General features: G+C 37.2%; 1 protein-coding gene across 4 annotated transcripts in view; it reads left to right on the top strand.

Annotated features, from left to right (window-relative positions):
- mta3 (metastasis associated 1 family, member 3) overlaps positions 1-26,903 on the top strand; it is a 37,022-nt gene that overhangs the window by 7,907 nt on the left and 2,212 nt on the right. Inside the window, exons 5-19 of one of the 4 annotated variants that reach the window (XM_084134286.1) lie at positions 1,688-1,751; positions 1,855-1,972; positions 5,665-5,767; positions 6,469-6,568; positions 6,660-6,848; positions 12,692-12,766; positions 12,906-12,964; positions 13,088-13,209; positions 13,633-13,790; positions 17,041-17,263; positions 21,213-21,305; positions 21,381-21,563; positions 21,655-21,686; positions 24,291-24,415; positions 25,891-25,910. In XM_084134286.1, the coding sequence (XP_083990412.1) occupies positions 1,688-1,751; positions 1,855-1,972; positions 5,665-5,767; positions 6,469-6,568; positions 6,660-6,848; positions 12,692-12,766; positions 12,906-12,964; positions 13,088-13,209; positions 13,633-13,790; positions 17,041-17,263; positions 21,213-21,305; positions 21,381-21,563; positions 21,655-21,686; positions 24,291-24,415; positions 25,891-25,897 (1,651 nt within the window). In that variant the 3' untranslated portion in view covers positions 25,898-25,910. The remainder of the gene's footprint in view (positions 1-1,687; positions 1,752-1,854; positions 1,973-5,664; positions 5,768-6,468; positions 6,569-6,659; positions 6,849-12,691; positions 12,767-12,905; positions 12,965-13,087; positions 13,210-13,632; positions 13,791-17,040; positions 17,264-21,212; positions 21,306-21,380; positions 21,564-21,654; positions 21,687-24,290; positions 24,416-25,890; positions 25,911-26,903) is intronic. The other 3 variants (XM_084134287.1, XM_084134284.1, XM_084134285.1) reach the window with 3 other exon arrangements.

The raw sequence follows: 26,903 nt of genomic DNA, 5'->3' as shown, positions 1-26,903 counted from the left end.
ACTTGAGTAAAATTTAGCAAGTGGTATCTGTACTTTTACTCAAGTAATGAAGCTGTGTACTCTGTCCGCCTCTGATTATGATTATGGTTTGTTCAAGCATTCTAACCAGCCATTGGCACTACCAATGACAGAAGTTTGAGGGCAAAGTGCCAATAGCTCAGCTGTTTTCAAAATACACAACTTTTTTCTGTAACAAGCTACTTTGTCCAAGGAGTAGTGGTGTATTACTCCCTTCTTAATAAATAAATGAAAAAAGCAAAATGACAATTTTTGACAACAATATTTTCATCAGTTACCACAATCTAGCACTCTGTCCGCTTTAAATCAGACACATAAATAAGGTAGTGCGGTAAGGTTACATTTATTTGATTGAATTATAACATTTATTTGAATGAATTAGCCTATCGAGAGAGATGTGCGTGTGAATTACCTGCGTCTGTGCAGCGTCTCTACTAGCAATGAAGCTGTAAGTTTAATTACTTCAAAAATTGCCAACTCCTTCCTAAATAATATAATGTATGCGATTGAGCAGTGAAGCAAATTTATTAAAAGTGGTGGGTCAGTGTTGGCAAGAAATTTCAGAGAAAGCAGAGCATAAATGTAGAACGTGATTAAGTTGAATTGGAAATACCTGCGCATTCTACAGTCTTTTAATGGACTAATATAAGTAAGGGATAATGTAGATAATGCTTCGCGTCGGGATCCTGATCAGCCTGTCGGGGTTGTATTCGCTATAACAACCGCCTCGCTCTACATTATCCCGCTTATTACATGGCTACCCACCAAATAAATCAATAATTTGACACAAAATATTGATTTAAAAAGGAGTTTATTGATTTAAAAACGATTGTATTGCTTCCGCTAAAGAAAATAGTCCGTTCCGTCTCTACGGTTAGAATCCTGCGTGTCCATGGCAACGCTCTGTTTTGCATGGCAACGGTGTGTTATACGTAGCAGCTGTCTGTTATCAAGAAATAACAGACCGCATTCTACATTAGAATTCAACCAAGCCATGTAATAACTATATATAACGCACCCTTACATTTTTGCAAACCTGTATGACTGACTTTCTTTCTGTGGAAAACAAAAGAAGATATTTAGAAAACTGTTGGTAAGCAGACAGTTTTGGCCACCATTGACTTAAACTGTGTGAACAAAAAGAGAGTCATACAGGTTTGGAATGACATGATGGTAAGTAAACATTTTAATTTTGGGAATATCCCTTTAAGTTAGTAGCTTGGGTAGCTACAGTTTCAAAGTAGCTTCCCCAACAGTGCAGGTTGGATGTAGACGTGGCAGTGTTCGTGGTTCATTGGAAGCACAGAGAGATTAGCATCCGCTTTCCACTGTCCAATAGCTCCATAATGATTTTGTTCAGCGCTTTCTCATTGTCTGTGTCTGTCTCTTATCTGTTTCCTCTCTCTGCCCTTTCTCCTTTAATTTCCTGAATTTTATTATAGTCTCTCACACATCTGCTCTTTTCTCACCTTTTCATCTTCACTCATGTCACCATCACACACTCACACATTCTTCTGTAATCTTGCACCTAGTGTCTCCCCCTTCGTCCCCCCTTTTACTGTGCTGTGGATTAGAGGAGCTGTGGATACAGCTGGATGCAGAACATAACACATTGAGCTGCATGTTTTAATAATTTATTATTATTTTTCTTCTGGGGTGGTGGAAATAGGGGGAAGTGCAGTGTGGCCCTCCTGAACGAGACAGAAGCTGTGCTCTCCTACCTTGAGAGAGAGGTAACGTTAAAGTCTTTAAATGCTATTTTGTATCTGATTGATTGAATGTCTAATTTGAATGGATTATTGTTTAACCATTGCTTTCGCACTCTCTCTTTCTCAGGACACATTTTTTTACTCATTGGTGTACGACCCCACACAGAAGACACTATTGGCCGATAAGGGCGAGATTCGTGTTGGTCCTCGCTTTCAGGCTGATGTCCCAGAAATGCTACAGGAAGGTTAGTTTATATTATTATCATAGATGTCAGTTTCTTTTAAATATGAATATTTAGCTAATTAGCTTGAATGTTTTTGTCTCAGTGATAAATCTCAAACTAGAGCATTTGGTGCAAGTAGAAGTAAACAATCAGAGTTGTTGTTTTTTTTTTTGGCTGGTTGCGTTATCTGTGTCCGTTTGAAAAGGTGTTCTAGGGCAGGGTTGGAAATTAAGATAGGCTTGGGGCAAAACTGCCCCCCAAATTCAAGATAAGGGGACAAAAAATGCCTCTGGAACAAAATCTATTATGACTGTTGAGATTAAAGTGAAATGTGAAAATGAACATTGCATCAAAGATTTCTTTTACGTGTTTTTTTTTGCAGTGTTAAGCATTATAACCAATCATGCACATTTCTTTTGAGCGTTTGAATGTAATGGCCAATCAGAGGTGTTTAGAGTCACTGGTGATTAACTCCAGTTGGTAACTCCAGCTGGTGATTAACTCCAGTCACCAGTCACTAGCGCAGTGGTCTGGAACCTATGGTCCACGGTCCTTCGCTTTTATAAACTGATTTTGTGGTCACAGTTATGAATATGCAACTTCTGAAAAACTCCTTGTATTTTATTTTTTAAAGTGAGCAAAATAATTCAAACAAAAAGAAAAATAGGTGAATAGGGGTTAGCAAGCCCATGGCGGCAGAATGCCAGTCTGTCAGTCAAGTCCAAAGCAATGCTCTGACGATGCCTCAAACTGTCTGGTGGCAGATACGTAAAAATAAACAGGAATTTTTCTTGACTTTTGAACAATTCATTACATTTTCATACACATTGTCATAGTAAGATTCAAATGCATTTTGTTTTATTGACCACAGTATTATTGTTGATAAGGGGCACTTTTGATTAATTTTGAAAAAAGGTCAAGGGCTTGAGCCCCCAAAGGTTAATGTATTATATTAATCAATATTAATAATCATTATTACAGTATCAAGAGAAATAATCAACAATAATGTTGATGATTTGCTATTGATATTGCAGTTCTGCTCTGTAATGAATTTTGATTTTTATATATGTTATGTAGCCTATTTACATTATGCAACATTATGCATTTGTTGTGAAAATACACGTATGCCAACTTTGAGTAGCATTTAACAATTTGTGTAAACAAACATGCCATGGCAGATGCAGCTTCTTGGAAAAAAAATGTTTTGCCATGAAAGCTATCCATCCTAAAAGTAAAATGTGAAATGAATCCTGCAGGGGAACAGGGGTGAAATCAGACTGTGTGAAGGCATCTTTAAGGCTGAGACACTTGACCACTTGGACCGTCGTTAAGTGTATTGTTTTTGCGGTGTTTTCCGCAGTGTAGGCACAGATCCCCATCGGTGGCTCTTTGGTCGATTCAGAAGGTTGAACTGTTCAGCTCAGCAAATCAATGCGCGAGAAGAAAAGCATGCGACAAAGCAAGCAAACAACGAATGAAAACAACACCAGTGCCATTTGCAATTTTCAGACATATTTGAAAAAGCTATATTATGAAAACCATCTGTAGTGAGCTAGATGGGTGCAAACAATGGCATGCAAACGCTGCGTTGTATGTTTGCAGTCCTAGCTCTTCCAATTTCCCTTTTTGAATGACGAATACAGTCTACTGCCCCCTGCTGATATGGAGAGTTATTTCCTTTTACACAAGCCAAAATGTACATGCTGTTGTTCTGTAGTCCTCGTGTGTTCAAGCCATAGACTGTAAAAAATATGGACGTAGTGTCCGTGACGTCATCCGTAGGTTTCTGAAGACCGTTTTTGAAGCCTAAAGTGGGCGTGGCCGACCGTCGCCATCTTGGTAGCGCGTCACTCCCGAATTTATTTATTTTTACAGTCAGACAATTAGCTGAGGTAACGTGACGGCTAACAAACAGCAGACAAACGGCTAATGATGACTAATGACCACAGCAGCAGGAATCCACCTGTCACTCAAAAGTGGACACCCTTAATTAGGCAGAACTTTAAGGCTTAATATAATGTAAACGGATGAGTTATAAAAAAATTCACCCCCCTCACAGTTGTCATGAAGGGAAAAATAAGCTATATAGACCAAAGCAACTTTTTGCACCAGGCTGTAAACATGTTTTTTTCTGCTGTAAAGTTTGGTATTTTAACATGGGGGAGATACAGATTTGACTCACTTCTGCACCCAGCCTCAAGCGGCCAGTCGATGAATTGCCGTTGAATTCACTATCGTGTTGGTTTCAAGAGAGAGACAGGGAGGTTGCCGCTTGGTTCAAGCACAACTTTTTAACCTGACCTGAGGCAAAACCACAGTCCGCTAGTTCTTCAATGCCATTTTGGGCCTATCTGGGCCTTTAAACCAGACTAGAGTTCAGAATGAGTTACATTGAGACTTAATGCTTTTTTTGGGGTGGGGTGGGGGGGGGGTATCTTTAGCTGCTTTTCCACCGTCGGACCAAACTGTTCTCGTTGCTTAACCGTGCCGATCTGGACTTGCCGGATATGGTTTCATGTTCCACTGTGGGCCTGATAACGGAGCTCTTTGGAATGTAATGCAAATATGTCAGTCATTGCCTTGGTAACGCAAGAGTTTATAGATGATTATGAGATTTAAATGGTGACCGCGTTATTTAGGATGATCAGATATTTCTTTTAATTGCATTATTAATTTGGGTTTACGTCGCTCAAATAACACGCCTAGCCAGCTGGAGAGAAACTGGTAGCCTGGAAACAAACAAGTGACCAGTCATGAGTGGCGATGTCACTACACGCATTCTACCAGCACGGTTCTGCGTGATTAGCCAACCGTACAAAGAATTCCGGGCCGAGAACGGTTTGTAATTGTGCCGTACCAGGCTCAAGTGGGAACATAATTGGAACCGTACCTTAACGTTCTTAAACGTTCAGCCCACCGGTGGAAAAGCGGCTTTTGTTTGGGGACTGGGAGGGGTTTATTTTGTGTTTGAGCTGTTTGTTCCCTGTGGAAATAGTAGTCTCGTTGGGTTGTTGTGTTGCATATTTGCAGTGTCAAAATGTCACAATGAGTTTGGATCGTGAGCACCGCTGCATCACAAGAAAAACTTCTCATTTACAGTATCGCCGTGTTCCACCAGTCAAGTGTGAAATTGCTCTTCTGTCAGTCTGTGATCCCCACTTTGACTCCAACTGTAAGTCTGTGACCCTGCTCCACTCTCACAAACTTGTCCAGTGTCCAATCGACAGCTCCTATTATCTTTAATGAGAGGCCAGTGTGAGCGAAGCACTTTTCAGTTCTAGATTTAGATTTAGTCATGGTTTTAGATTAATACAGTGCGTCAACTTTTTAAATGATATAGTTAAACTGTAAGAAATGAGATTTGATCTGAACCCATGGATTCTGACCATCCCGTTTTGCGTACTTTTTTTTTTTTTTCTCATCCAAAACGATTCATAGTTCAGCATTTACACAACGCAGGATTAAGTGCCTTGCTCATTCTAATGACAGGCTGTTGGGCTGATGATGATAATACCTGTCATCATCATCATTCTTCATGATCTTGCTAAGCAGGCTGTCTTCCTTCATTACCGAACGGCAGGTTTGATTTACGTGTTAATTCCCATCGTTGCCACGGGAACAAGTTGCCTGGTTGTCTTGGCAGATTTGTCAATGGCAGATTTTACCCACTGGTTTCACACAGCCAGCTCTGATGAAAGAAAATTTCTCTTTAGGAGAACCTGATGACAGAGACCAGTCTAAAATGGAGATGAAGATGTGGGACCCAGAGTGTCCACTGACCAACAAACAGATTGACCAGTTTCTTGTGGTTGCTCGGTATGTCTTTGGATGCTTTCTACATTTGATCCATGCCATATTAATAATTCAACGCATCACAATGAATCAGTGACCTTTCAAACAGTGGTTCTTAACTGTGAAGGTGAAGATTTTACATTTGGACAAAATTCTAAAGTAGTACACACAAATGTCTATAAAATCAAACACTAAAATTTAAGTAATATTACATTAATTATATATTTATGATTTGTTTTCTTAAAAAAAAACAAAAAAAAACAATTGGTTTGTCTATACAGTTTGTTTGGTTTCTAAATGTGTTTTGAATTTTGATGGTTTCAAGCCAGTAAATCTTTGCACAAATCTTTGGACTCTGCCTAACATGGAGTCTCTGCAAAGCAACTTTAATTAATAGGGCTGAAAAAAAAGGGGGAGGAGAGATTTCATTGTCGGATTAATCACAATCTTCATTTGACTGATCCCAGTATCGATTCTTGGAGGCAAAATTGATGCTATAACTGAAATATACACAAATTGAATTGAGAGCTTGTGAATTGGAATAAAATCTGTATTGATGCCAAGCCCTACTGATAAATTTGCACCAAACAATTGGATCGTTTTTATATGCAACCCGTTTTTTGGGTCGTGACCTGCCAGTTGAGAACCACTGATGTAGAAGATACTGGAAACTGTGTCATTTTTTTCATCAAATTTGCATGATGAATCTGGTGATCTGTGTGCAGAGCGGTTGGTACTTTTGCTCGAGCTTTGGACTGCAGCAGCTCCGTCAGACAGCCCAGCTTACACATGAGTGCCGCAGCAGCCTCACGAGACATCACACTGGTACCCATCCCATCAGCACCATCTGTCTCGGCATATCCACTGGAGATGTGTAAAGCCTGATTAATTCTTTCCCTATCTGGTTCTCTTTAAGTTCCATGCTATGGACACCCTGCATCGGCACGGTTATGACCTGTCCAGCGCTCTGAGCGTGCTCGTTCCTCAAGGAGGGCCCGTGCTGTGCCGGGATGAGATGGAGGAGTGGAGCTCGTCAGAGGCAAACTTGTTCGAGGAGGCGCTGGAGAAATACGGCAAAGACTTCAACGACATCCGGCAAGACTTTGTGAGTATGCACAGAAAGTTGGGGTGGGGGAAGAATTCATTCACTGATGCATCATTTCTTTTTCAAATGATTCTGAATCCGTCCATAAAAATTCTTATTGGATATTTGTTACATTTAAAAAAAAAACAATATACAATTTTTACTTCGTAATTGCTAGTAAATTTGACAAATAATTACAAAAAAGTGCCAAGTAACACATTGAATTAAGTAACATTTTCAAGTGGAAAGACTGAAATAGTATTTTCTTGTAAAACTTACTCCAATAATCTTTATTTTATTTTTTAAGTTTAAAAAATCTTTTTCACAGTGCATACACTACTGTACAAAAAACTAATGTGATATATTATTACAATTTGAAATGTTTTATATTTCAACCCTCAGGTTGTGTTCAAAACCCTATAAAACCCTATAACAGTTTTTCAAAACAAACTTCGTGGTGAAACAATAATGTAGACTAGTGTGATCAACAGTGCAATTTCTTTTCATATTTTAATTAATATTGTGAAAATTATTCATAAATTATTATTTTTTTACAAAAAAAATTAGATACCTACTCTCAGATAAATGAGGCCTACGATTAATCAGATGCAAATAGAAATATAAAACCAGTCCTAATTGAAAGAGAACAAGTTGACAAAAAGATTGAATCCAATATTGGGTGATAGTGATAATAGAGTGATAATAGAGTGATTTATAAGCTATTTTTTGTAGGCAGGTCATTTTTGATCAGGAACACCACAAGTGTAACAAGGTGACAAACCCCCCCTAACAAAGTACTAAAATTGTCAAAAAACATTTGAGAAGTAGTTATACCCTTTGTGAACAAAGTCACTAAGTTTCAGCCCAATGTGATAACATTAACTAGTATTTTTGGGAAAAAGAAAATTTTCCCCGGGTCAAAATGACCCGAACACAACCTGAGGGACAATGAATTGAAATGTAAATTCTGGGCCGAAACCAAAAATTCAGGATCCACTTGGCCGAAAACTAAAATTAGTAATCAATCAATTAATTAATCAAACTTATTAATAATCAACATTCAAATAGCTAAAACTGAGCTGTACAAACATTTAAATTGCACACAAGGCAGTTTTTATATAAACGTTTTTATAACACAATTCCAGTTTGTTGGTGAAATATAAACATTTAAACGACAATAAACTGTAATAACTTGTTTTCACAACAGATTTATTCAAACATACATTAAATAATGAAGACATCACTAACAGGTTAAAGGCAGGGTAGGTAGGAATGGTCTAAAAAACTTCTTTTTCAAATTTGTTTAAACTTTATGTTCATATCAATACATAATTAAAATGTAAGTACTCTGAAAAAGAAAGTATAAAAATCGAGTGTCTGTAGACCTCTCAGGACTGTTTTAAAGACAGTTCATTATTTCCATTCACTCCACCCCCTCCCTTCTGGGCTCCTTCCAAAGCCACGCCCCCAAAACACATGAACGCGCGACTCCAACCGCTGAGCTGAAGACGCATTATTTACCTGAGACAAGCAGAGAGGAAGGAGCACAGTGCATGTAGTGACATCATGTCAGAATCACATGTAATAAAAAAATCTAACGCTAATTGCTTATGAATATAAACAAATAAGATGTATTTTAGTACTCACTATCAAGCTAGCATATTGATATTGGTAAATTTAAAATATATATTTTTTGATTCGCTAACGAGCTAGTTATATAAGCTAAAAACAGGTTGCATTGATACACTTTTTTACATTACCATCAGTTATATTGTGATGAAGATGAATTTCGTGTAAGATTCATAACATATATGGTGTTCTGCATGTAGGGGTGGGAGATATTGACAAAAATGAATATCTCGATATTTTTTTCCAATATCTAGATATAGATATTCAGGCGATATTTTTGCCATCCTTCAAAGAAATGTGAGCAAACTGGCAAAGAAGGTCCAGTTGGTCTTTTGACTTGCTGCATTTGACCTATATTATTCTAGGCTATAGAAAAAACAATAAAGGAGCTAACTAAACAGAATCTGTGGCACCCCCTACTTTTTCCACTTACAAAAAAAAAAAAAAAAAAAAAAACTTAACTAGGCACTTCTTGCAACAGTGATTATTAAATCAAACAACAATATTGTTGATGATCAATTCAAAGTAAAAAAAAATTAACATTTTCAAAACGGTATAAATCCATTCATTTTTCCCCCAAAACGAAATAAATCCATCTTTTTTTTTTTTTTTTCTAAATTTATGGTTTGTCTTTTTAAAAAAGTTTTTGTCTTTTATTTTTCGTGTTTGCATTTATGAGGAAAAAACAATATTACTTGACAGTTCTCCATTATGGACGCGAGCGCTCTGAAAGCTGCACTGAGACTTTCAAACTTTAACAGAGACCTCAAAACAGAAAGCACAAAGCCTTTCTTTAAAACGAATTTCGTTTTGTATTAATTGTATCTTAATTTTAATATTTTTTTTTTTCATTAATTCATTAATATTTTCATTCCTGCATTAAATACATAAAGTAAATATAGGCTATCAATCACAACATAAGGTGCTTGAACTGGAGATTATATCATCGTGAACCGAACCGTAGCCTCGCCTCACAGGCCTAAAAAATGTGGAATATATTTACAGAAATCTGGTTCTAAACAAAACCATCCAAAACAAAATAAAACTATGTAGCCTAAATGTGCATTTCTCCGGTGCATGCGTTCACTAGCCTACTGCGAAGATCGCGAGTCAAATATCGTCAACTTCATCTTTGCAGCCGACACAGAAATTAATAAACAATTAAAATGTCTTATTGCAATATTTTACACATTCATAATCATTACTTTTGCTGGTTCTTTGAGGCAGCTTTTTAGGTTTATGGCGTTTTGGAAAAGAGCTCTTCACGTACAAACACCGTTTCACCAAGGCACAGCAGCCCTTCAGCACATAAGAACAAAAAGAGAAAAAGCACGGACTTACTAATTACGAAACTTTGATGTGGTTGAACAGCTGAAACAGTCACAAATTCCTCTGCAACTCAAACATTCGAAGGAAGAGAACAGCATTACAGTTTTCAGCGCGTCCTCCTTTGATTGCTGTGTTGTGACTGGAAAAGTGCATGCAGGAGCACATGCGCAAAATGTAGGTTTGTAAAATGTCCTTTTGTAAAATAAAAATAATTTTAGGGCGAAGCAGAGGAGGTCGTGCAAGAGGCCGTGGCGTGCAACTAGGATCCGAGGAAGTAGAGGCTGAGGACGGGGTGGTCGCTGGAAAGCTACGCTGATATTGACACGCGTTTTATTTCTTTGTTTATCCAAAGACTTTTTGTTCATTACCTTTTCTTGTACTGTCTTCTTTTTTTTGCCTTGTTTGCCTTCACTAACTGCATGCCGGTAATGTGAATTTTGATTGCTCTTTCTCTGCCATTGTTTTGCTATTCCTAGGTTCAGTGCCTCTCGAATTCCTCAAATCAAACGTGCGCGCGGCCGCGCGCAAGTGGGCAGATCCCGTGGCAAAAGGGTTGTTGCCATGGTTGCGAGAGAGAGTGACAGTCGCCTAAGCCAATCCTTTGATTCGTCCCGAATCGAAATAATGAGCTGTGTTTAATACAGATTAAACGGTCTAGAGTCACTTGATTTTTATACTCTTTTTTTCAGAGTACTTACATTTTAATTATGTATTGATATATATAGAAAGTTTTAACAAATTTGGATCTTTTTTTTTTTTTATAGTCCTACCTACCCTGCCTTTAAGTAAAAATATAATGAAGATGTAATACAGAGTATAAATATAGCAAAATGCTCTTCTCTAGAGTTTTTTTCTTGCCAACTAATCATTAATCATCGATCCTCACAATTCATTCAAAGCCACAGATCCGTTCACGAAACACCGCTGTGTGTTGCAGCTCTGCTGTGGCTTTCACTGGAACTTATTTTGTTGCAAAATAATACAAAGAAAAACTGACAATACTGTATCTAAAATGTACAGCACTTCAATATTACCCTTTTGTTTGTTGAACTGTTGTATAAAATCAATGTAACTTTTGCAGTCGTGTGGATATTTGGGAAAAATTGCGTTCTTGTTTGTATAATATACTATCAACATTAAAAACAATAACTCACACATGGTATGTTTTGTATCGACCGAAAGCTGGAGTCATAAATCAATCTCTATACACAGCCGAGAGCGGCAGTAATGTAACTCGATCATATGCACATTGCTGGTGTGGATGCAGTCAGTTTTGACTGCAAACTTGAGGTAATTTCATTGGATGCTGTATTTGACTGTTTACGACATTTTGCCAGTTGGAAATACATGCACGGTTTTAATGTTATTTTAAGGTGGGGTAGAATTACCCTGGAAATCCAGAGTTCTCGCGAGAGCATAATTTGAATTTGCTCAGCGAGTCACTCTGGCATTGAGTAATGATGCTCATTAACTATTCCCTTGTAGCCGAGCTGCACCAATCACATCGGCGTATCTGATATAGGCGGGCCAGAGGCGAGCTAAACTGTTGAAAAAAAGATACAGCGTAGAGGAGCAAAAGCAAAGAATGTCACTTCAAATGATAGGATGGAGGAGTTGCAGTAGAGATTAGGTGAAGACATGATATTCGGCTGATGCGATGGGAAGATTGGAGCAGCTGAAAGGATTGGATCTGGAGTGTGTTACTTCTTGACCTAACAGAACATTTGATCTGCTCATTCAGAGACAAGAGTACTTATTTGTATAGGGAATGGAGTGAAAGCTTTGGTATTGAGGTGAGAACACAAGGAAAAGCTGTTTTCTATTGCACTGAGAAATTGGATTTTTACTCTGGGGCTTTACTTCTCAAGATGGAATGAAAAACAACTGCTCTTCTACTGAGCCACTTTGTTGCACACAATAAGAACTACTGGTTCACAAACACCAAATAGTCCATTAGAGGTGGACTTGTTAGGGTGGTTTAAATGTCAGGTTTTCTCTTTCCCTTTCTGTCTTAAAGCAGTCATTAGTGATTGATTTGTGCTGTGATTAATGGATAGAAATGGATGATGTTGAATATTTATCATCACCCCTGCAGGGTTCAAATACCGAATCGAGCTTGTCTGGCTGATTCTGCATTAATTCTGTACAAGTGGATTAGAAGTTTCACAGGGTATATAGCATTAAAGTTCAAGCGGCCTAATTGTTGTATAATTGTTACTCATGAAATTGTGTTAAACTGTTACCTTTTTAATACTGACAACCTACCAAAATGCATGTTGTCACCTCAAGTTATCAGTGATTGTCTCACAATGTATAAAAAAAGTTACATTTCCTCTTAATTTTTTGATTAAACATTTGGAATGTCATTGTTTTATAAAACTTAATTTTATTTGGTTAAAAATATTTTAATTGCCATTTTTGTAAAGCATAACAGTTAAGGAGAACCTGGATTCATAGAGAAGAACTGTATTCTAATGATTCTCATCCTTATTCATTACCGGGTTCAAAAACCGCAAGGAAGGCAGAGAAACCAGCAACTAAAAATACATAGCAGCACCTCAGGATGTTAATCTAAATGTTCTTCATAACACCAGCTGTCGGCACAGAACACCTTTGTGTTCATTTTTATGCTCCGCTCACCCTCGCATAGATTCGGGCCAAAAGTGGGGGCTCGGCCAGCTTTAAATTAAGATTTCTTAAATTCTTTGCGACCGTTTCATGCACGTTTCCTTGCGCTCAGCAGGTGCTCATGAATAATCATGCGTGTCTGCATGTGATTCCAGACATACCATGCTCAGACTAAATATTCCATGAATTCCACCTATTTAACGAATTAAGACAAGATGAGCTGTATCTTCAGAATGGCACCTTCTTTCTGACATTTTAAATGACCTGTTTTATTTCAGCTTCCTTGGAAGTCACTGACCAGCATCATTGAGTATTATTACATGTGGAAAACCACAGACAGATACGTTCAGCAGGTGAGCAGCGCTTAAATGCTTGAGAAAGTTTTGCTGTACTTTTAATAGAAGAAACGCTAATAATCTGGAAATCTCTTTCTCTGTTTGCTCTGACTGTTCTCGATCTCGCTTAGTGCTGAATGTTTATGACTTTGTACAGAAACGACTGAAGGCAGCTGAAGCAGAAAGCAAGCTGAAGCAAGTCTACATCCCCACATAGTGAGTGTGGACGTCTTTAAAGTCTCAAATGCATCTCCTTGCGCTCAGGTTTCGATTTTGCATGTTTATAAACCTGCTGTAAAAGGTAATAGTGTGAAATGTAATTTGCTTTTCTTCTCACAGCAATAAACCTAACCCTAACCAGATCTCCGTCAGTAACGGCAAAATGGCAACTGTGAACGGTGCAGCCGGCACAGGGAGTTTCCACACAGCCGGAGGCGGACGCGCATGCGAGAGCTGTTTTGGTAAGGACCCTCTTCGCCTAATTACAGTCAACACAGCCATCCAATCAATTCACTGCTTTTCCCGAAGGACATGTCACGCCTCCTGTAATCAATGGGGCTGGATACTGTATTTTCACCCTTTTATCTTCCAATCTGATCAATCAAAGCTGCCGCATCACAATCCATGCGATCTGCAATGATTAGTCTGGGTCAATATTGCTTTTTAGTAATGAACTCACATTGGGGAGTCCCCTCACATTTTAATCCCTCTCGACACCTAATCCTTTCATTGTGTTGTAGGACATCGCGTTATATTTCTTTTCTGTTTGCAATTAGGTTTCCATGAAAGTTAAGTGTTCCTTTATTTTCCTAGAGAATTTGACCCACCAGGCGTAGTTAGACCTGCATTTTTATTTCTTTCATTTCATTCTTCTCTGTTGACAGGTGTACAGTCTGCTCAGTGGTACTCTTGGGGTCCTCCAAACATGCAGTGTCGCCTGTGTGTATCCTGCTGGATGTACTGGAAAAAGTATGGTGGCCTGAAGATGCCAAGCAGAGCTGAGGGGGTCGAGGAAAAAACGCCTCCAAGCCCTGCACCCAATGTAAGTACTGCTCTCAGTTTGGATCTGCATTGAGGTGCATACAGTATATATACCGTTCAAAAGTTTGGGGTCAGTAAGTATTTTTTTGAAAGAAAGTATATTTACTAGGGCTGGGTAAAAAAAAATCGATTCTCATTTTTGCGAAACGATATCGATCCTTAAATCCCAAGAATCGATTAGTCATCCTGGTTGCAGTTGATGAATGAATGGAACATTGTTGTGCGCATCCATCCAATAAATCGCAATAATATTGTGCTTTGTTATTATTGATATGAAACAAAGTCTCCGATTTTAAATTACGTCCATTTTCTTACGAAATTCATAAACATAATTACCGTTTTGGCGCTGTGGCGTGAGATCGCTCTGGCTCAGCTCAGCTCAAGAGAAGCAGCAGCGCGGAGCGCACGTGATCTTCTCTTCCGCCTTAATAATACCAGTTACAGCGCGAAATAAACATGACTGAGTATCTGAAAGTGTGTTAAAAGATAGAGTACAACTTATCGAAGTCCATATCATGTCTCATGGAATCGCTCAATCAGTGTTTCAACCGTGGAAAGACGTTAGTAAACAATGTCATGTAACGTCACATTTACCTCAGAAAAAAACATATCCAGTGACCATAAACTCGTTAGTCAGCTAGAAAAATGAACTCTAGAGAGGCACATTTTGTTAAATATATGCACCATATTACATATTCATCATAATTTTTAATGTTCTTCAATATTAATGCATGTTTGAATAAATCTGGAAAGTTTTTTATGACAGCCACCATTTAAATTTGTATATAATTTTGTATAACTTTATTATTATAAAAATAAATAAGTGTATTTTAAGTGTTTGTATACAAATCAGTCATTTTTACCTTCAATATTATAGTAGGCTAATGAAGCCTAGTAGGCTACCACTGACTCCCATAGTTTACAATAATAGTTAAGAGATTTGTTTTCCTTGAGTAAATTTTCAATGTATTGTACCTGATATCCAAAATAATCAATATTGAATCGAATCGTAATTGAAATCGAATCGAATTGCAAGCTTGTGAATCGAAATCGAAATCGAATCGAATTATGAAATTTGTGTCAATACACAGCCCTAATATTTACCCAGCAAGGATGTGTTAAATTGATCAAAAGTGACAGTAAAGACATTTACAACATTACAAAAGACTTCTAGTTCAAATAAATGCTCTTTTGAACTTTCTATTTATAAAGTATCATGGTTTCCACATTGATAATAATATGAAATCTGCATATTAGGTAAGGGTGGGAGTCTTTAAGCACCTCACGATCCGATCGCCTCGTGTTTAACCACTTAAACACGCAGTCGCACAAAGCTGCATGATATGAGCGCTCTTCACAAAGCGCACTTGAGCACATGAAAGCAGCTGTCTGTTAGTGAGATTTGTGCTTTGAATATATATATATATAGGCCTACTGCATTCCAAGCGGCATAAATGAGGGGAAAACAATACATTTAAAAGGGAAAACAATGAAATACTGGCGGACGAGTCTGTTAATTTTAAGCGTAACATTAGGCAAAGCCCACATTTTTTACAGTGCATTTCATGTGCAATGAAGCCCGCGATTGCCCTTCTATTTTGTCTAAATACTTGTTTGAGGGTTTTTGAGTGTGTGAAATTGGCAGAAAGCAGACTATGGCTGTTTCTAGAGCACACACCATAATGCCATTGCTCATCTGCGGTAAAAAAAAAAATTAAACCACTTACTGCTTTTCTTCTTTCTGATAGTCTCAGAATCACTGAAGAGAGAATCGTGATGCATCGGAAAATTACATTTTTTTTTCTTTCTTTTTTTTCTTCTCCAACCCATAATGTGACGCCAAAGACTTCAGTAATGACTGCTGACAATTCAGCTTTGCCATCACAGGAATAAATAAAAAAATTTAACAATTTTTATATATATATATATATATATATATATATATATATATATATATATATAAATATATAAATATATAAAAAAAATAAATAAAAAAAAAATAATATATATATATATATATATATATATATATATATATATATATATATATATATATATATATATATATATATATATATATTTTTTTTTTTTATTTATTTTTTTTTTATTATTATTATTTTTGTATTTTTTTGTATTATTTATTTATTTAAAATAGTAAAGTTATTTTACATTGTAATATTTTACAACATTATTGTATTTTTGATCAAATGCTGTCTTGATAAGCATTAAAGACGACTTTCAAAACCATAAAAAAATCTATTCTTATTAACCTCATACTTTTGAACGGTAGTGTATGTATAGGGATCATGTTTCAGCACAGGGGAATATTTCAGCGAGCCGAGTAAAATACTTGGTTAATGTTTATTACCCTGCTATTCTACTGTTCATTATTTCATGTTTGTTCACAAAATATTAAATTATGCAACTTGAAATGTTAATGTATTTGTAATATAGAAATGAACATTAGCCTAAATTAATGAATGGGAAAGTCAAATAATTTTTCTTTGTTGTTGTATATAACCATATTGAAAAGTGTTACCATAGTGTCATCATCATATAAAATAATTGATATTCATCTTGGGAGCCAATAATTCACTGCAAAAAACATTGTGGTCAGCAAAAAACATGTTTATCCTGGTTTCAAATGAACCAAGGTCAGATAGACATCTGGAGGATTGTCCCATCTCAGAATTTAAAGGGATAGTAAAATTCTGTCATTAATTACTCACCCTCATGTCATTCCAAACCCGTCCGACTTTTGTTCATCTTCGGAACACAAATGAAGATATTTTTGATGAAATATCTTCAGTTGCTACGCAACTGACACTTTTAACGCTTCAAAAAGTTCATAAAGAGATCGTAAAACTAATCCATATGAATTAAATGGTTTAGTCCGTATTTTCAGAAGGGACATGATCGCTTTATATGATGAACAGATTGAATTTAGGCATTTATTCACATATAAACATTGATTTCTTTATGAACTTTTTGAAGCCTCAAAGTGTCAGTTGTGTAGCTGTCAATGGAGGGACAGAAATCTCTCAGATTTAATCAAAAAGATCTTCATTTGTGTTCCAAAGATGAACGAAAGTCTTACGGGTTTGGAACGACATCAGGGTGAGCAATTACTGACAGAATTTAATTTTAAGAAAGCCATATTCTCCCTCTCGCTTTCTGTTGTTTTATCACTGTCCCACTTTACATTGTTTTTCCTATATCAGTCCTTAATTTCCCTGTCCGTCTCTCCATAGGAGATTCGTTCTCGTGGCCACGGCGCCCGTCAGTCTTCTCACATGGTTCCAATGAGGAACAGCGGCAGCCCCAAATCCTCAATGAAGACCAAGCAGGCTTTCCTCCTGCAGGCCACGCGCCTCACCAAGCTGGCGCGTCACATGTGCCGCGATCTCATCAGGCTGCGCCGGGCCGCGCGCCGCCCCTTTGTGCCCATTAACTGTGGTGCCATAAAGGCGGAGTGTAAGAGCTCTTTAAATTCCTAACTTCAGCCTCGCGTGCAAACGCGCACACACACCCACCTACACTGTCCCACCCGCTCTGTTCCCCGACCACACCTGTCCACATCTCGCTGTCATTCCTCCCCTCCATCTTCCTGTCTTGTACTGTTTTTATTATTATTATTATTATAATTATTGTTATTATATTTTATTTTGGTTTTTGTATTCTCCCCACCCCATTTCCAATAAAGACTGCCTGTCCTCCATATTTTGCGTTTCAATCATCTTTTCAGTTCAAATTCACTTTCCCCACCAACCTTATTGATTTGGTTTAAGGGTATGTTGGCGATGTTGTTTAAATTGAACATAAGCACATTTTTAGCACTTCTCTCAGTTTGTTGAAGAGAGTTTTGTATGCACACATTGCACACATTACACACAAAGACTGACAAGATGCTCTATTATGCTTGCTTCACCTTACATTGTAATTATACTTGAAATTAAATGCATATCATAGTCTGAGCCTTATATTTATTAAAAGCTTCAATGAGAGACTTGAAAGACTATATATATATGACATGGGAACTGATTTGTTTAAAGGTACTTTTTTTTTTTTAAATGTGCTTTCTCCTTTTTTCCTCTTAAGAAAGATAAGCTGTTTTGGTTTTACATTCTTTTCCCCCTCAATATGATTCCCTGCACTCATGTTAGTGTTTTTAATGCTCTCGGCGCTACTATTGAAGGAAATGGGATATATTTTTGTTGCTTCTAGTTTTTTTTTTTGGGAGGATTTTAATATAAATTCGGTTTCAGAGTTGGATTGACGCAGTATAGGATTTTAGTGTGTAAGCGTATGCACATTTTATATGTAAATATATTTGTAAATGGTCACTATTAGACTGGTCAAAACGTCTTTGTGACCTTTAAAGTCGAACGTGTTGGGACGTTCTCAGGACAGTTGGTTGTAGCAGAAGGATGTCTTTGCTTTTGCACTGAACAAACCCCCTCTAATGTCAACAAAGGATCTTTTTATAATTGTTTAGTTTATTTTAAGAAGATTTGACGCATAACCTCATGGTCAAACATAACCATACAATTAGTAATAGGAAGTACACACATTCAACATATACATGTTTTTGCATTTTGCTTTTGGCCTTTTTAAATATTATTGGTTTATCCATTATAAAGTGTGCAATAAGATTTTTTTTTTTTTTTTGTGACAGATCAAATTAATTATTCAGATTATTTGTTACATCAACAGACGACAAGTACAAGAATTCTTAATGGTGCGTGCCAAGATTTGTAGCATAAATAAAGTCCCTGTCAGAATAATCTATGAAGATATGTACCTTCTCAGTGTGGAATGTTGGGTAGTGTATATGCGTTAATGTCTCAGCTTTAATTTTTGCCATTTCTACTCAACTGCCTCTGAATATAGACGGTTTCATCACTGATTGTACCCGAGATAATGTTAATGTCTAAGGGCAAAATGTCTATTTTATTGAAGCAGAATGGTATAAAAAACAATATATATATGTACTATGATGTGGAATAGCTAATTGAATTTCTATTATGTGTGCAGCCAATCAGTCATTCGGTAGCTAACACTGACAGGCTGTTCAGAGGCATGCATGTATGTAATGAGATGATGAAGTGTTAACTCTTCTGTTGTGCTATTCAGTAATGCAAAAATGATGGACTATCAGTCTCATCATTGGTGCAGTTTATGATCTAATTAATTTGATGTTCAATAAGTTGTAAGGAGTCATTTATTACAAAACACTGAGTCATGCAATTGGAACAAGAGTAGACATACAGTACATTAGTCTTATTTGTTTCTGTTCTTCTGATTTTTAAAAGTTGAAGTTTGTCCTCTTTAAGAGTTTGCACGCTAGTCTGTAATTTATCAAACGGACAGTTTTAAATGCTGCGGAAGTTGGTTCAATGGCGTCAATTGATTAGGACTTTGTGCCTTGGGAAGTGTTACGTTGGCACAGAAAGGAGAAATGGCACTAGACCCGCAGTTTCAAAGAGAATGGTATGCGGTTTATGCAATAATTCAAGATTTTTGTGGGTCTTAAATAGTTACTGATTAATTATTTGTCATGGAGTGCATGCAAGTTGACGTTAATCAATGAAATACTAAGTTGGAATGAAAGGGAAACATCCCAGCAAGCAATTTTGCGTTAAAAAGACGTCTAATAGCCGCCCAAACACAGCCCTGACGTCTAGGCTGAAAATTGAATAGACGTCTAAACATAGCCTAAGAATACGCATAAAACATGTCAAAGAAATGAAACCAAACACCTTGTAATCACTGTTGACTTTGCTTACATGATGGAATATCCTATATCTCGCAAGTTATTTTGGCAAAAACCACATGTAACCAAATTCAAGGTTATTTTTGGCTTGAAGTGGGTTACTTATAGCCGGACTATATCGGGTCTACCGAGACTCTGAAATGATGGCTATTGCTTGTTGGGATGCATCTCTTATATTTTTCAAATAAATCACAAACTAAAAACCTCAAAAATATGCGACAAGCTTTGAAAACGAGCCCAAAGATGAGTTTACAGATCATGGTTGCCAGCCTTTGCTCCGAGGACAGCCGTTTCCTCTTGACAGGCACTTGTAAATAGGTCAGTTTTACAGGGAGAGCTCACATCAACAGGGAAAGAGAGCCAATCACCTGCTCTGCATCCGTCCAATCACACGTTCCTCTCAGTTTTGCATCGCCCACCTCCCATCATGTGAAACCTCCATTCTATGCTTCCATTCCACCCCTTTCTCCACCCCAGACATGTCTGTATGTATCCCCAGCCATAAGAAGTTGTTCTGACATCTGTGTCCTGAAGCACGAGGGACCCGGGTGGGGGCATGCTTTTTTGGTTTGTCTCTCTCTTTTATTTTTCTTTGTGTGAATGTCTTGTGGGTAACCAAAACACAAATAAAACCATGGCTGAAACCATCCTGAGTCCTTGTAGTTTCATGTGTCTTGTGTACCTGTCCATCACTGTTGCACGCACACCGACAGGCCAGGCCGAGCAGAGCGTCAATCGTGAGAAATCTCAGACAGCATGGGCTCCATCGGCTCCTGCCGCGCCTTCATGACTTGTGTTTACATGCACACACTCATAAGAAGCTGCTGTGAATGCAACATCACATTTGTTTTTCCTCTTTCCAACCTCATTCAACATGCTGGCTAACCAGGTTGTGTTCAACATCTTGCCTGCCCATCAGAGACCGTGCATGAAAATCATGGAATAATCAAGTTTATCCCATCGAAATGTGACATACAAATGAAAATGTGAATCATGAGAGTTTAATAAAACACATTCGCAGTCATGAGGATTCAAAGGTGAAGAAAGCTCTTGAGGAGAGTTTAACACAGAACTTATGGAGAACCACTCTTTCAGCACCTCACTTAAGGCACAGGTTTCATTCAATATAAAGAATGGATTTTGTGTCAGAAGATAATGTATCACTCAATTCAGCAAGGAATGCTTTTTTTACATTCGATATATTGTGGAAGAGGTAAAAAAACCCAAAAAACTGAAGTTGCATCGGTACATCTTCAAGACAGTTTCTCTCCAAGACATCAAGAGAATGGCTTTAAACAACTTCTGACTCCTCTGGAGTTTTAATGAATTTTAAACGAACCGAAGAAAGTTGGAGTGATTTTAATGGGTTCATTGCGGTCAGATCAATACCCCGGAGTTCAGCAGAAAGATTATGTTCACTAGGGCCTAAAGAACGAACAGTGGAGAAAATGAGATTTGACTCTTACTTGCTGCTTCCATGAAAATGGTTGTCTGGTCAGAAAGATTAGTCACTGTGTATCACCGCAACATCCACCAAGCCAGCCTGTTCAGTTTGCCTCATGTTGGTGTCTAAGTGTGAATGTCTCTTTCTTGCTCTTTGACTTGCTTCTATCTCCGTTTGTCTGTTCTGTACTGCCCGTCGATGAATAGACATGATCCGGGTGTCAGAGGGCATGACAGGGCGACCTATGAAGCCCAAATCCTCCCCGAGGAGCACCCTGACCAGCGTCTTGCAGTACCTCGGTGAGCCACACGACATTAGAGCTGTATCCACTGGGATGTAACTCTCGGATCACACTGAATCTGCTGTCATTTCAGAGTCTCGTCCAGCAACTCATGTTCAGCGGCCTCACCGCACCCCTGGCCTACAGGTGCAGCCCCCACGACGCCTGCTGTCCTCTCTTCCCAGCCATGGCCCGCTTGGCATATTGGGAAAACGGAGCTACCATCACCACAGCCGGGTTGAATCCGCGGAGAGGAGGGCCGGTGCTCCAGGACAAGGTGGGTTTACAATTAAAATGCATGCTTGTATAATATTAAAGATGGATGTCATTATAACATGCTAATACACACCTCTTTTTTTTCATGCTAGAAAATCCAGCTCATATTGTGGGACCCATTCTGGTATGTAAAAATGACTGGATTCACTGGTATCACAAAACATTACATTTTGCGGTAACACTTTGCAGTGTCCTTGCTACATATGTTACATGTACTTACCATAGTAATAACATAATTTACGCATAATTACATGCAACTAACCCTCAACCAAATCCTAATCCTACCCTAACCCTATAGTAAGTACATGTAGTTGCTTAACATTACTCATTACTTAAATATATAATTACACTGTAACAACGACACCTTAAAATAAAGTGTAACCCATTTTGCCTAGTTTTAATTTATTTGATTGTTTGTTTGTTTATTTATTTGAAATGGATAAGTTGGTGAAAAAGTTACTTTTTTATTAAACTAAAATATAAGATATAATATAATTTAATATAAAATGCAATAAATATAAAATATAAAATACAATTTTCATTGCATAAATCCCATACTTCTATTTGTGCTATTATATAAGCTGACGTTTTGTTTTGTTTTGTTTTGCTTTGGTGTGTGTTTTGTTTCGTTTTGTTTTGCTTTGGTGTGTGTTTTGTGTTTTGTTTGGTTTGATTGTTTTTTGTTTGTTTGGTTGTTTTTTGTTTGGTCTTAGTTTGGTTGTTTCGTTGTTGTTGTTTTTTTGTGTTGTGTTTTGTTTAGTTTTGTTTGCAAAATAATTCTAAAGATGAATAGGTATGTCCAAACTGTTGATTGATAAATCCCATACTTCCATCTGTGCTATTTCATAAGCTGACTGTTTTTGTGTTGTGTTTTGCTTTGGTGTGTGTTTTTTTTTGTTTTTTGTTTTTTTGTTTGGTTTGTTGCTGTTTTTTTTTTTTTTTTTTTTTTTTTTTTTTGCAAAATAATCATAAAGATGAGTAGGTATGTCCAAACTGTTGATTGATATGTGTCTCTCTACCTAGACTGAAGCAGGAAAGACTCTAGGTATTATTGTGTGCTTTCATCAGACTGGAAGACAATAACTTACTAGCATTTGTGTTGCTGAGAGAGAGATTCCATCTTGTAACACATTCAAATGCAGATATTGTTGATGCTATGAATTGGTTCAGGTGACAGCTTCAATCTCCAGACTCTGAGTTTTCCCACTGATTATTGTGGCTGGGTAAAATGGAAATGAGAAGTGAAAGATGGCAAAATAAACACAAAGGCAGTCACTGTTCATCAGTGAGATGAATAAAGTAAATATAGTGGACGGATCTTCACCTCATTATTGGCCTGTCAATTCTAAAAGAAAAATATTAGAAGTTGCTTTATTATTTCAGTTGTTTATCACTCTAGATATTATTTTTTATTTTTTACATGTGGGACCAAATAATTTATTGGTTCCAGTTTGGGTTTGAACCTAAGACACCAATATAATAAAATTGCTTTGTTGTGAAGATTTTTTGTGGATTTTGTGATTTAAAGTTTACTAAATATCTATGTCATATCTAGTATTTGTTGGGGAGTAACAAACTTCAGAGAGGGTAACTAAGTTAAGAGACTTAAAGGAATAGTTAAAATAGTTACAATTCTGTCATCATTTACTCACCCTCAAGTTGTTTCAAACCTGTATGAATTTCTTTCTTCTGCTGAACACAAAAGAAGATATTTTGAAGAATGTCGGTAACCAGACAGTTGATGTACACCATTGACTTCCATAGTATTTTTTTTTCCTACTATGGAAGTCAATGGCGTACATCAACTGTCTGGTTACCGACATTTTTTAAGTAAAGGAGAAAAAAAAACACCAACAGAGTTATAATAACCTGCATTATTCTGCTTATTATATGACTACTTAAAATAAACAAATAAATAAATAAATGCATGGGCAGTAAATATTTTAATGTATAATTATCTTTTACAATATTTTACAGCTTTCAATAAGAAAAATAGTAAATTTCAACACAGAAAACAATCGACTTAACACACACTAATTATATTCATGTGAAATTTTATGTATGTAATATATAAATGTATTAATTTTTATTGCTAATATGCTCTCTCAACTTACAGTTTTATAGATTTTTTATTTTTGTTGTATTGCTTTAACGAGAGACTCTTGAGCTAGGCATTGTAATAAAAAATTATTCATTTAATGAAGTTTATTACAGCATAGCAGTGGCAAGGTACACAAAGCACCTTGGGTTCACCGGCGTCAGAATGAACCCAGAACATCCAAATCTTAAACCTTTTATCCTGTTCTTAATGTAAATTAAGTTGCTCTTGTTGCAACAGCTGTGGTCTGTATGTTAATGAAGTTGTGACACCCCATTGTCTGAGAAAGTTCTGTGTCCCACATCCAGTCCCATTCTACAATTGACTACCATTTGTTCAGGATTTGATCAACCCAGATGGTGAAGAAACAATATAACTTGACTTTCTTTCATCTCTATGATAATTAAGCCATTTTGGGGATGAGCTCATTCTAAAATATATTTTGGAGTGGAATCTGGGTCGAGGCAGACTACAATTTCTCACAGCATCAATCAAATATTTAATGTTCTCTATAAAATTAATACCGAGTCCTTTGAGGTCATTTTGACTTTAGTCGGTAACTCTTAGAGTATCAATGTTTAAAAGTATTGAAAGTAGTTTAAGATGCCCATTTTTCCTTTGCTTTTTTAGCAGCATAATGGAAGCAGCACTGGTGGCTCTAACCTTCGCGCCAGTGGCCTGATGCTCCGTAAGAGACGACCCAACTGGATCGACGCCCCCGATGACAGCTTCTTCCTGGTTTCCCGAGAGACGAGGTGTGCAATCCGAACCTTGCTGTCCATTTTGGCACTATTTCCCATGGCATCGCACTCCTCAAACCTAAACTTGTTCTGCCTTGTTCACTAAGAGACACTGAAATACACTGGCCCGTACATAGATCTTAGAGACGAATTTAATAGAAAACAGCAGGACAGACACACTCCATGTCAAAAAGGAAACCTTACCTTGTTCTTTCATGATTGGCACCTGCAGAGATTATCCCCGGAGATGGCATGACACATCTGATTAGGTTTCCATCATTTTGATTCAACCTTCACCTAAGAGTGACTGATCTTGGTGACAGGATTGGCACATGTGTAATTACTGCATTGGTCATACCCAGTGACAGTGGCGGGTACGAGGGTCTAAGCCAGAGTTGTCAGTGTAGGAAATGGGCCAGTCAATCTCAGACGTCAGGGACAATTTTTCAATAACAAAGATCCTATAATTACCAATACCCATGATCCCATTAATCTGTGGTGGCATGGATAGACAACCGAAAACAAATGATTTTTGATGCAGATTGAGGTTAGTTTTAATCCAGAGAGATGAGACTCCACAGGTAACTTAACACTTCACAAACACACATACGCTACCAGTCAAAAGTTTGAGCACACAAGACTGATTTAATGATTCTCATTATCCTAAAACCAGTCGTGCTTGAAATTAGTTTTGTAGACAAATTTGATATAGATTAAATTTTGCCTTATATTTTTATGTATTTATTTATTTGAAATGGGTAAGTCGATGATTTATTTTCATATTTTATGAAAATAAAATATAAGATTTGTTGGTTTAACTTTTAAATTCAATTAAATCAATCACTTCCATTTTTGTTATTTCATAGTTATCATACCTTTTTGCTTTCGTTTAGTTTTGCTTTGATTTTTGGTGTTTTGTTTTATGTTTTTAGTTTAGTTAAGTGTGTCCAAACTTTTGATTGCTGGTGTACTTGTCTCACTACCTTGCAGAGATACGCATATTTTTTTGTGAATTGTCTTTTTTTATGTCCGTATAACAATGTATAGGCATAACAAAATCTATCAGCAGTGTTGTTTAGACTGAAGATGGTCTCCACAGCCATCCTCCATCAATTCACAGCAATGTGGAGAAAAGATTAGCTTGATACTTTTAATTCTCAGTCAACTGAAATGAAATTAAAAAAGGATTAAGATCTGCAGACATCATTGGCTCACTTTTTACCAAACATGTAAGACTGCATGAATTTTACACATTCACATGCTAATGATTGAAATCCCTGTTTGCAGTGAGTTTAAAGTACAGACTGGATGTAAAGTGTGTCTGAAGTTCTAATTACATTCAAATTAAACTAAAGTTAATTAATTACAAATAAAGATAATTTGTTTTGAGCAGGGGAAATTGGACACGATTTGCCCTGTTGTAACATGGATCAAAGTGTTTTTTATCTACTTTTTAGTGACTGTTTGCTTGTCTCGTTTTGTTGCTGCAGCTGTTAGACACCTGACCATGGTAAGATCGCACGCACCGTACACAAAGGCTAAACCACATTACCTGTGGAGTCTTGCAAAATGTATGAAATGTATAACCAAAAGAGACACTCAATTAACCTGTACACTTAATATGAAGTGCCATCCTGGTGGCTTTTGACACCTCAACCTGCAAAATGTGTTTTATGCTTAATGTGGATCAGATAAATAGAGGTCAGATAGTTATAATAGTTCACCCACAGCAGCAAGGGGTTTGGTTTTAACATCTTTGGCATTGAGAAGTAGATGTGAGCTGAAGCTTGAAGAAAAATGCCTCTCCATTACAGCCACATCCATATGAGCCATGACTTGCACAGCTCCCTATGGCCTCCAGCACTGGAGCGGATGCTAGGCTAAATTTAGCGCCCCTGCTCTGAAAGATTAGCCTTTAACAAGGCAGGAGACCCAGAGACAAATTGGATCGGGTCTGTGGCTGAGCCTGGTTCTCTTGCGGTTTTACACCATCATCACACTCTGTCAGGAGTCTCTTTCACTGAAATTGCAATCAGTTCTACATTCAGATGTTGGAGTTGATGTTAAAATAGATGGTAAATATGAAGGTTTCATCAACTGAAACCTTGAACGTTTCTCACTATATAGTATTTGTAGCGTTAAATGTTTGCATTTGCTTTGCAAAAGAACTGATCAAATCCATCAGTGCAAAAGCATGCAGCCTAATCACAGTTATATTGAGGCTGTGTGGTGTTAATTATGTCTTTGTGTTAATTTAGTGTCATTTATGAAGTAAACAGAGATGCTATAAATGCAAGCGCACGTACACAGTACGTGGATTCTGAATTGTCATTATATATTTCTTGTTCGAGACCCAGTTAACGGCTCTTTTATTAAGGGCTGTCCCCTGTGGATGCCTGTTACTGTAGGCCTCATTCATTTTGCATGAACATTAGACCCAGATGATTCTTTCCTTTCTCTTTATGTTATGGACCTGATCACGACTCGAGTAAAACATTATTTA

Source organism: Abramis brama (genome assembly GCF_963993115.1).
Source record: "Abramis brama genome assembly, chromosome: 14".
Lineage (NCBI taxonomy): Eukaryota > Metazoa > Chordata > Actinopteri > Cypriniformes > Leuciscidae > Abramis > Abramis brama.
The sequence above is the reverse complement of the archived record's forward strand: the minus strand, read 5'-3'. Positions and strand labels throughout refer to the sequence as shown.